The sequence below is a fragment of the Bufo bufo genome, chromosome 3 (genome assembly GCF_905171765.1).
Source record: "Bufo bufo chromosome 3, aBufBuf1.1, whole genome shotgun sequence".
Classification (NCBI taxonomy): domain Eukaryota; kingdom Metazoa; phylum Chordata; class Amphibia; order Anura; family Bufonidae; genus Bufo; species Bufo bufo.
The window spans coordinates 58,728,156-58,740,479 of record NC_053391.1 but is presented as its reverse complement, the minus strand read 5'-3'; the positions used below and the strand labels follow the sequence as shown (position 1 = coordinate 58,740,479).

The 12,324-nt window shown below is 42.6% G+C and overlaps 1 protein-coding gene across 2 annotated transcripts in view; it reads left to right on the top strand.

Moving 5' to 3' along the window:
- NCAM2 (neural cell adhesion molecule 2) overlaps nucleotides 1-12,324 on the top strand; it is a 478,060-nt gene that overhangs the window by 229,562 nt on the left and 236,174 nt on the right. For both annotated transcript variants that reach the window (XM_040423215.1, XM_040423216.1), the window contains exons 4-5: nucleotides 4,916-5,059; nucleotides 9,976-10,113. In XM_040423215.1, coding sequence (XP_040279149.1) covers nucleotides 4,916-5,059; nucleotides 9,976-10,113 — 282 coding nt within the window. The remainder of the gene's footprint in view (nucleotides 1-4,915; nucleotides 5,060-9,975; nucleotides 10,114-12,324) is intronic.

Here is a 12,324-nt window from a genome sequence, read left to right as displayed (position 1 = left end):
CTAACTATCTGTATTATATATATAAGCTAACTAACTAACTAACTAATGTAATTACACAGTAAAGCACAGAGCACAGCAATGACACTGCTCTCTCTCTCAGAACTGCAAAAAAACTACAGAAAATGGCTGCTGCGGAGGTTCTTATATAGTAAGAGGTAGGACACTTTCCTATTGGTTGCTAGGGATGTTGCTAAGCCCAGACAAAGATATTGCAGCCTTCTCATTGGCCCACAAGCAAGAAGGGAGGTTACTGATGGAAAAAAAAACCTCTAGAATATTCATGAATACGAATATATAGCTCTATATTCTAAATATTCGCAATTTCTCGAAGTGCCGATATTCACGATTAATTTTCACGATTCGAATATTCGCACCCAACACTAGTCTTTACCCAGATAACCAGACTTATAGGAACAACGTTCCTCAGCATCATGACATAGGCCCAGCTCTCTGCCTCTTGTCACTACCCCAGCCCCTGACCATGTACACGTGCCCTAACTATCACCACCCATCACCTTTCTTATCTGACTTGTTACACACAGGTGTCTTCAGCGCTCAGTAGAACTGAAGACTGAAGACAGATTTTCCTTAGCAGTGCTCACTTAGAGCTTTACTAAGAAGACTCTTTTCACTCTGTTTTCTAGTACAAAGAACATCTTTTCCTAATAAAGTATATTGCAAAAATGTTTACTAGCCCTGTCCCTACACTATATTACATATAAACTGAAATGACAATTACAATTTAAAGGAAATCTGTCACCTAGTTTTACCCTATAGAGCTGCGGACATGCACGGATAGATCTCTGCTAGCATGTCCGCAATATACTTGTCCCATAGGGCTGTGTGGTTTTATTTCGCTTAAAAAAAGATTTTATTGATATGTAAATTAGCCAAGTAAGGTGCCCATGGTCTGGTTACTTACGGTTAAGGAGCCCAGCACCGCCCCCTGTGAAGGAGCCCAGCACCGCCTGCATCCAGGAATCTCCTCCTTGCTCACAAAGTTATAGTGCCGTAATCTCGCGATTACTCAAGCTGGCGCATGCGCAGTTCATTCACTGAAGCTGATGCCAGCAAAGGGAACAAACACTTTGCCGTCACTGCGCATGCGCCAGCTTACGCATCGCGAGATTATGGCACTATAACTTTGTGAGCAAGGAGGAGATTCCTGGATGCAGGCGGTGCTGGGCTCCTTAACCGTAAGTAACCATGCCTTGGGCACCTTACTTGGCTAATTTACATATCAATAAAATCATTTTTTAAGCGACATAAAACCACACAGCCCTATGGGACAAGTATATTGTGGACATGCTAGCGGAGATCTATCCGTGCATGTCCGCAGCTCTATAGGCTAAAACTAGGTGAGAGATTCCCTTTAAAAGCTGTGGTCACTGTTGACATGAAAAAATGTTGTTGTTTTTTTTTTACATATAGTACATTAGTGGTTACTTTGACTTAAAAAGTTATTCTGAATTTCATACCACAGTCTCATTCCTTTAGTCATTTGAGACCCACTCTTATATTCTGATATTTTCTCATGTAGTATGTCCCTCAAATGAATGCATGTCTGTGTCCTGATACATGATAATTGCACCCATCAGACGTGGCCTGGTGAACTAGGGCTCCCACCCTTTTCTCTCTTCACTCCTGCTACCAGATCCTTGCTCTAGATCTTCCAGAAGACTTCACTGAGGAAATAGTCTGTTACGTGGTCAAACATCAGTTCTGCTTTCTGAACACAGAACAATAACACATTTTCCCCTCTAAACAGTAGTGCCCATGACACAGTACATTGTGACTCAAACTCCATGCCCGAGAGCTTTCCTCTGTATCTAAAACATTTCTGATCTGCCATTCCTGAAAACCTAAATGTTTTCTGCCATCTCCGCAGTCTGATCTGCCAGGCACAGCATCTTCCTCCTCTCTGCTGCTGTGTTTAAGGCCTCTTTCACACGAACGCGTGTCCCCCGTGGCTGTGCTGCAAATTGTGGTCCGCAATGCACAGGCACCGACTGTGGGCCAGCCACATGCGGATTGCGACCCCGTTCACTTGAATGGGTTTCGTGATCCCTGCTTTCCGCAAAAAGATAGAACAAGAACGGAACCCCACAGAAGAACTCTGTACTGTAGTGCTTCCGTTCCGTGGTTCCGTTCCTTTCCACACCACATCTCCGGATTTGTGAGATGTGGTGTGAAAGAGTTAGTTGCAGCAAAATGTTACCACTTTTTTAAGGCTGTTTAGATAGCAAATAACAGTCAAAAAAATAATAATTGCAACAGTGTCCATAGCCTAGTGCAGTAAGCCCACAGAGGGATGGACATTGGTAGGAGTAGTGGTGGTTCACAGTGCCTGTCCTCACTCCAGTGCCCTCTGGGGCCGCTTCTTCCATCAGGACACACCCCAGTATTGGGCTCCTACCTGGTGTTAGGTGGCGTGCCCTTGATGGTGATTAGTTGGCAGGATGCAAGGCAGGAGGACAGGTGCAGAGCCAACAAAAAGTTCTAGAGTCAGTGACCAGACCCGTTTTGTTACAATAAATTCTCTCTTTACTGAATATATCATGAGAGTAGTAGTTCATACAGCAGCAAAGGGCACAGTCCCTGGTTATGTTACAGAATAGGCTTCTCTCTATAGTTATGCATAGGTAGTAGCAATGATGGTAGTAGTAGTCCTCTCTGAGTCCCACTCTAAACACACCTTGCAAGCTTCCCAAATAATCTGAGGGATGCAATTCCATTCTTGTTAACTCTTTCTGCAGTTCTCAGGCTGCCATGTGCAGATTCAGATGGCCAGTCCGTCTCAAAGTGTGATGGGTGCCAGAGGCAATTAACCCTTTCTACAAGCAGTAAAGTCTTAAAGTAAAGTTCTCTTTCCCTTGTTTTCTCAGCTGGCTTGTTCTCTGGCAGCTTTTCAATCTCTGGAATAGTGTTTCCTGGATAAGGCTTCTCTTTGAACCTACTTGGCAGGAGCTCAAACACATAGCTCTTGGCTCTAGTTCTGCTCAGCCAAGACTGTCTACCTAGAGGGGGCTGAATCAGGCAGTTTCTGTGGCAACCTAACCAGAGTGGCAGTGCCAACTGTTTTTCATCCATGCACAGCCATTTGGAATACGTATTACAAAGAGAGATAAGTGCTTGTAGCATTACGGTAAATCACAACAGTAAACTTTTAGCGGTGATCCACTGGGTCACTGCATAAGGTTATGCTCAGATATTGTGGTAGTGGTTCAACACAAAACTGCATCACTACTCATGACAAGTAAAGAGTTTTTATAGTAGTATTTGTGGCGTCTACTATCATTTTGGCTACGGGAATGTTTTAATGAAATTTTCCTCTTAGAGAAAATTGAATCACAGTACTTCATATAGACAGTACTATTAGATTTCAGTTCTTAGTTTGTTTTATTATGCAGCTTTCATGCAAAGGCTTTTATGCAGATTTTAAGAGAAAGTGCAACATAAATGGCTGACAAAATGTAAACTGAAGTAAAACAAAAACAGCACAACAATGAGCATGCACTAAGCAGGGTTACAGAGCGACAATTTAAATGAGACTTTTAAAACGTCTAGCCGCTTTAAGTAAAATATATCTGGTAAAAATAGACAATGTGTGAACATTTCCTGAAAATAGTAATAAAAACGACAAGACAGAAATCTAAAGATCTAACATAGAATGCTGTTCACATCTTGGTCATTTGTGGCATACTCACATGATATGCCATAAATGTCCGATAGATGTGGATCCCATCTCTAGGACCTGAACCTACAGTACAGAGAGCAGGGTCCCCAAACTCATGTCTAGCAGCTGCTGTCAATGGAGAGGTGGCCATTTGAGATGAGCGAATCGCTCAAAATTTTATTTGGGTTTGATTTAGATAAATAGTTGATGATTCGGGTGATGATCAATTCTACATGAATGATGGGATTGACCCGAAAATTTGTGTATGACACTTTGTAAACTGACTCATGTTTTTTTTTTTCTTTCTAGCCTCTTACTTGTTTATTTATTCATTTTATTCTCTTTCCCACACCATTCCTGGATTGAGTCGAATCACCAAAATTTACAAAGAATTAATGTCGAAACCGATTTGCGTAGAATCAGTTGGCTCACCTCTAGTGGTTCTCTCCTATTCACTTTTATCATATCCTGGGGATATACCATAAATGTCCAAGATGAGAATAACCTTTTAAAGCTGCAGATCCTCAGTGAAAAATCAGTATTCTTCCCTCACCTGTCATGTGCCATTTTGGGCCTCTTAATGGTATTGGCATCTATGTACGATCTACAGCTATACCACTGACTCTCTTCCTTAAAGGAGTTGTCCAGAGCTGAACCCGACATACCCCCATTTTCACCCAGGCAGCCCACCTGATATGAGCACCAGAGCATTTCGCACTCCGATGCTCTCCCTTGTCCTGCGTTGAATCGCGTAGGGCAAGGGCTTTTTCTGGAGATTGGGTGATGTACCAGGCTCTTCATGGTTAAGCTAGGCAGAGGCTTCAACCTAGCAGTGAGCCCGGTGACCTCACCGGCACTAATGGATGGGCTTTAACGTTGCCCTAGCTTATAAAATAGGTAGGGCAGCTCTAAAGCCAGTGATGTCACCAGGATAAATGCTAGGTGGAAGCCTCTGCCTAGCAGTGTTTAAATATAAACAAACAAGCCCTTGCCCTGTGCGATACAGAGCAAGGCAAGGGAGAGCATCGGAGCATGAAATGCTTCGATGCTCATGTTAGAGGGGCCAGAGGGGTGAAAATGGAGATATGTCCGGGTTCATCTCTGAACCCGGACAACCCCTTTAAGTGTGCAAATGCCCAGAGGCCTCCACCTCCCAGTTTTAATCAGTGTTCCCTAGAACAAGACATTGGAATTGCCTGATTGTCAAGTGAAATAATAATTCATTTCTCTTCATCTTAGAGAAACTGACATTTGAAGAGGTCAGGTCACCTCAAGAATTCCGGAAAGGGGACGATGCAGAAGTTGTCTGCCATGTCAGCAGCTCACCCGCTCCAATGGTCAGATGGTTGAGTAATGGTGAAGATGTAACAGACATTGATGACAGTTAGTATTTTGGTAACGTTTTAAGTTATGTTTTTCACAAGAGGTTTTAGATATTATTTTATAACAAGTAAAATACCATATCATCACAAATGTTACTTACTCATTGGTTCTTTTAACTTTCGGAAGTGGTTTCTTGTCTCCTTTTTCATATACTTAATGTAATGGTTTCAAATCAGATTTACTGTTGATGTAGGAAATTGTTTATTTTAAAGGGGTTGTCTACGATGGATCCGTGAAGGGTAGCATATTTACCTGTTCCCCAACGCTCGGTCCCTGGCTGTCCTCAATGGTGGCCTCAGTTTTCTCAGTGGTGACGTGTCTCCAAGCGGCACATGACCAAGCAGTGACGTGCCACTTGGGAACATGTCATCTCTGAGGCCAGTCATTGGCTGCAGTGGTGTACATAAGCCCATCTGTACCATAAGTTTACATGTGGGTACTGAAGACAGCCGGGGACCCACAGAGCCAGAACCAAGCAGCAGGAAGCAGGTAAATGTGCTCACTTCACAGATCCAGCTGGGAGGCTGTGGTGTTTAAAAAAGAAACAAAAACATTTCAATCCTGGACAACCCCTTAAGGCTACTTTCACACTCGCGTTTTGGCTTTCCTTTTGTGATATCCGTTCAGGGCTCTCACAAGCGGTCCAAAACGGATCAATTTTGACCTAATGCATTCTGAATTGAAAAGGATCCGCTCAGAATGCATCATTCTCCATTCCGCTCTGGAGGGGGACACCAAAACACTGCCTGCAGCGTTTTGCTGTCCGCTTGATGAACGGATCAGTTTGTATTATCTGTAACCTAGCCAAGACGGATCCATCATGAACTCCATTAAAAAGTCAATGGGGGACGGATCTGTTTTCTATTGTGCCAGATTGCGTCAGAGAAAACGGATCTGTCCCCATTGACTTACATTGTGTGCCAGGACGGATCCGTTTTCTCTGACGCAATCTGGCACAATTGAAAACAGATCCGTCCCCCATTGACTTTTAATGGAGTTCATGGCGGATCCGTCTTGGCTAGGTTACAGATAATACAAACTGATCTGTTCATGACGGATGCATGCGGTTGTATTATTTTAACGGATCCGTTTTTGCAGATCCATGACGGAACTGTGTAACTCTGGATTTCCCCTGTGGTGCCATTGTAGGGGAATTGAACACATACTATTGGTAAATTAGATTTCTGGGCAGGACACTCTGTAATCAGCTTATCTTCAAAGGAAACTCTTAAAGGGGTTATCCCATCTTAGACAATGGGGGCATATCGCTAGGATATGCCCCCATTGTCTCAGATGGGATAACCCCTTTAAAGGGGTTGTTCCAAGGTATAGACTTATGCACTAGCCACAGAATAATATCACTCAGTGTGCTTTCCGCATCTTTTTCAGCCCCATAGAAATGAATGTCCGCACCTGTTCCACAAAATTGTGGAACAGATGCGGAGTCGTTCATACTGCCCTCTGAATGTCAGAATTTCATCTGTTACATCTATGATGGCATAACCCTTTTAAGCGATGAGTCAATAGACAGTGCTCTATATCCGTACTTTAAATGGATTTTTGAAGGATTTTTTAACGGATTACCTAACATCTGGATAGTGTAGGTCATCAGTACCTGATCGGTGGGGCACCAGCGCTCATGTGAGCATCGCTGTCTTCTTGCAGCTCTTCAAGTACAGCTCCGTACATTGTATAGCGGCTGTGCTTGGTATCGCGTTCCTTGCCTTAAATTCGGCTGAGCTGCTCCTAGGCCATGGGACACATGAACGTGTCATCACTTGACATACGAAAAGCAGAGAGAAACAGCTGATTGGCTGGGGCCCCGGGTGTCGGACCTCCACCGATCAGTATAAAAGTCTCAGAAGACCCCTTTAAGGACATGCATATACATGTAAGCACTTCTCATAGTCATACATTCAACTAGATCTAAAACAGGATGTGCTGAGGACTTCTAAGGGACCCGTTTTATTGTTTTATTATTTTGTCCTTTGAGTATAAAATGTAATGCATGACCTTTATCAATAATTTTGAGAAGTTGTGTCATTTTTAGATGTAAGGTCACTAAATTACAATCTTTTGTTAAAAATTCCCTTTTTTGTGGGAAGGTCGGAGGGAAATGTCAACCAAACAATCAGTCCTGCATTTTAATGTTTCTGCCCTTTCTTTTTTTTTTTTTTTTATTGTAAAGATTTTTATGGCCCCATATATAGCGTCATAACCACAACTACTTCCACAGGACTACAACCACAACTACAATCCTATCTGTCATATTGCTTTTTCATGTCAACTGTAGTTAAAGGGGCGTTTGTGGGAGCAGAATATTGATGATCTATCCTCAGGGGAGGCTATTAATGTTAGATCGGTGGGGGTCTGATTCCCGACACCCCGTTGATCAGCTATTTGAAGAGGCCTTGGCGCTCTGATAAGCATTGTTGCCTCTTCCCAGGCCAGTGTTGCCATGTTTATTAGTCACATGGTCAGTAATTGGGGCTGCAATACCAAGCACAGCCACTGAACTGTGGATGGTGCTGTGCTTCATATGCTGTGAGATGAGTGTGGCCTTCAACAGGACGCCGTGGACTCTTCAAACAGCTGATCGGTGGCGGTGCTGGACCCCCACAGATCAGATATTGATGACCTATCCTGAATATAGGTCATCAATATTCTTCTCCCAGAAAACCCTTTTAAGCAGTTTCATTGTAAGGTTGATAAAAGACACGTCTATTCAGTTGTAAGAAAGATGAGGAAAGGATATGAATGAAGGAAGGAGGGGGACACCCTGTATAGCTACACTCCCTAGGGCTCATGCACACAAACGTATTTTCTTTCCGCGTTCGTCACGTTTGTTTGTTTTTGCGGGCCGTATGCTGAACTATTCATTTCAATGGCAAAAAAACTGAGGTTACTCCGCCTGCATTCCATTTTCGTATGTCCGTTCCACAAAAAGGTAGAACATGTCCTATTATTGTCCGCATTACGGACAAGGATAGGACTGTTCTATTAGGAGCCGCAAAATACAGAATGCACACGGACGCAATCTATATTTTTTGTGGATCCATGTATTGCGGACCGCAAAATACATACGGTCGTGTGCATGAACCCTTAGGAATTAGTGGATGGCAACAGTAAGAAAATAACCCTTTCCCTTTATTATCTGGGTCAGCACAATCAAAGCACATTTGTATAGATTTTCTTGTGTTTTAACACTTAAAAAAAAAAAACTTAAAAAAACACTTAAAACACATAAACACTTTAAAAAACAATAAAAATTTATTTGCATCGCCATAGTTTTTAATAATATCATTTTGGAGTGTCTGTCTTTTTTATTTTTTATTTATTTAAATATCGGAGGTGATGAATACGTTAATATTTACGTTTATTTCAGACATCTTGGGATGCAGTCTGTGCTAATTATGTCTATTTTTATTGGGTTTTTTTGTGGGGAAAGGGGGTGATTAGAATCTTTTATATTTTTATTTTCTTATATTTTTAAAATTTACTTTTTTTACTTTTTTCAACTTCTACACCGTTTGTTTACTGATGATCTATCCTTTGGATGCATCATCAGCATCTGATTGGCAAAGGACCAATGCTATTACACCATTATCATTGGTCTGCACGCGGCTTAGCCCCGTTCACTTCAATGGGCAGCGCCCAGCTCAGTGATAATAGTTGCGACATTACAGGGCCCCTGCCTTCTCAAACAGCTGATCGGCAGAGGCCTTGGGTTTCAAAACCTTGCTAATCTAATGATCTATCTATAGGATGCAATCATCAGATTGTTTGTCCCATAGACTGAAATGAATTTCCATTGCAGCCTATGGGACATTCAATAAGGGCTCCATGGAAAATATCCCTTCAGAACGACCGAGGTTACCACAGGGAATGAACAGCTCCCATGATTGCCACACAGGGGAGCTGTTTGGACCCCAGAAGTGTATATTTCACAATTGAACACTGCTCTGAGGTGTTAAACATCTGCGATCGGCACTATTGCCAATTGCAAACATTGTGAAACAGTAGAAACCTGGCATTATGGCACCAGCTACACTCCACAGTGGGTGCCATCTTTATAGTGCGGACATCCACTGTACAAGTATGGCGGATGTCCTGAAGAAGTTAATAGCTAGTATCACACAATCATTTCACATGCGTTAAAAAATAAACAAGAATTCCCTCTCAATTGTTTCATTTTAATTATTTTTAGAAAATAACATCATTATTTTGCCAGAAAAAAATAAAAATTTTGCTTTTATTACCGCGAACAATTATCCTGTCTGTGACATATATAGGGTACAGTCACATGACCATAGGTGTTTTGCAAAAACATGGATACCAGCCATGTGCGTTCTGCATTTTGCGGAACGCACATGGCCAGCCCTATGATAGAAATGCCTATTCTTTTCCGCAATTGAGGACAAGAATAGGACATGCTCCATCTTTTTTGAGGGGCCTCGGAACAGAAGTATAGGTGAGGACAGCACACGGAGTGAGGCCCCATTGAAATGAATGGGTTCACATCCGTTCCGCAATAATTGCGGAACGGAGACCCATAAATATGGTCGCGTGAATGAGTCCTTAATATATGTGAAAAAAACATAATAATGTCTCTTAATCACAATCCTATTGTTGTGCAAAACAACATTCTTTCTTCATGAGTTTAACAATCTCCGGGGTAATGATTGCGGTAAAATATGATTTTTTCCCCCCTAGCGTACACTGTAGAATTTTTTGGCGCACTAGAAAAATATTAAACTTTGAAAATTACATTTTACTTTCAAATTGGGCAATGCATTTTTCATGAAATGTCTGATAGTGTTAGAGCAAAACTGTTTCGAAAATCTGAATCAGCAGACCGACATCTTCCTTCAGCTCATTTCTTCCTGACCCTTCTCTGCTTCTTCCTCTTTTTTCAGGTCGATTTGCGATGTTGGCAAACAACAATCTTCAGATTATGAACATCAGTAAAAGGGATGAAGGCATTTACAGATGTGAGGGGCGAGTCGAGGTTAGAGGAGAAATTGATTTCCGAGACATCTTTGTCATTGTGAACGGTGAGAAATAATTTCTAATTTGTAATTGTGCTCTGGTATGTACTGGCCATAATGTCAACGGGTGATTAGACTATTAACTCTCACTAATTTATTAGGTTTTCGTGATGGAAATATTCACTAATGTAGATGTAGTAGATGGTGTGCTAGCCTCATCATCAACATTGCATTTACTGTTAATATGGTGTGCTACGTTAATAGCATCTGTCAAGTGAAAGGGTCAGACTAGCCTATGAGAGTACCAGGGGATCCTCCGGCGAGCCCAGGATCATAATACCACAGTTGACCCCAAAGGTCCATGGAAGAAAGACCAATTTGGCTGCCTTTGGAGCCAATCACTTGCCACTAGAGTCTAATTTCTTGAATGAAAACCTATTAGACTTGATACTATAGGGCTGTGATGGCGAACCTCCGGCATCCCAGCTGTGGTTAAACTACGACTCCCAAGATGCACACTTGCTTGGCTGTTCTCAGAACTCCATAGAAATGAATGGAGCATACTGAGAGTCGTAGTTTCACTACAGCCGGAGTGCCGGAGGTTAGCCATCACTAGAGGTTGTACCTCAAGAATAATTTCTTCTGGTGGGCTCCAGGAACTGCAGTCCCTAGAATGGTGATGGGTAAGGGCCCATTCACACGACCGTATTCTTGCTCTGCATGTCATCTGCATGTTTTGTGGATCTTACACGAACCCATTCATTTCTATGGGTCCGCAAAAAAAGAAAAGACGGCATACTTTGTGATTTCCACATCCGTATGTCTGTTCCACAGTTCCTCAAAAAATTTAGAACATGTTCTATTTTTGGCCACACAATGGACAAGAATAGGCATTGCTACAATGGGTCCGCGAAAAAAAAAAAAAAAAAAAAGATGCAACATGGACGTCATCAATATTTTTGGTGGATCCACGTTTTGTGGACCGCACCCACCGTGGTATGGTGTTTTACCATACCACGGCAGGTGCTCTTGCTTCTTCTATGACTGAAAGGTTTTAATATTTGGCGCCATAGCAGTTTTCTTGGTTGGATGCTTGAGCCATCACAGAGAATGGGAAAGAGTTTGGAAAATATTGGCATAGAGAGCCTGGGGTAACTGCACATACTAGACTATATTACTACAAACAATGTTACTATTTTTGTTTTATTCCTGGAGTTGAAAACATTCTGAATATAAAACACTAGTATTAAAAAGATTAACCATAATTCCTATTGTGCTTACCTTTAATCTTGCCATAATATGCAGCACACTGCCGCCAGGGGAGTAGTCCCCGTGTGTAGGATGCCAGTGGTATACTGTGGACGAATGTTTGTGTCACGGTGCTCCTACCTTCAGGCTGTCGCTTTCTGGGGGTCAGCCTCCATTGCAGAGATTGCATTTTGGGAATGAAAAGCCCTGCAGGGGGCTAAAACACAAGTGGAACCCAATCTAAAGTGTTTTAACACCTTAAGGACCTCCGCCATACATAAACGGCGGTAGTCCAGGGTTAAAACATGGCACCCGTTCAGAAGCTGAGAAAGCTCTGTAGCTGCCAGGTGTCTGCTTTTTTTTTTTTTTTTTTACAGAGCAGACTCCCAGAAGCAATGTCCGAACATGTAACCCCTCTGATGCCGTGGTCAATTTTCCTTAAAGGGGGTGTAACCAGCCGCCCTGACAAACTTATGAAGCCAGAAATCAACCACAGCTCTGAGCTGTTGTAGATTTCTGTTTAGGAGCATGGACTGATGGAGGATCCGCCTAATTTATGACGAGGCATGCACTACGTCATAAGTGCATCCTCCGGAAGCACAGGGGATATCAATTCTGGCACAGAAAGCGCCAGTCCTGATACATCTCCCCCCAAACATGTGAGATTTGTCTGGGCCTGGTCTGAGAGAGAGATCTTGACTAGCCTCAGAAGTGGGGTTTACACGGGAGGGGAGGGTTACGAAAAAGTTGTAGGGGGGGCGTACAAATATTTGCTGTGGGGCCCAGTCAGTTCTAGCTACTCCTCTGGTGCATACAATTATGTATCTTTCCTATTGCTAGTGTGCATGGCTTTATGACCTCACTTCCATCTATTTTTTGTCATGGTAGCAGCAGTGCTCCCAGTGCTCCCATGAGTGGATAGGTCACTGCTCACACATAATTACACTAACCTATCCGGTGTTCGGAGGGTACGACCACAGGGCGTGATTGTGATGCAGTTGAGCTTCAGTGAGATCCAATTAACTAATT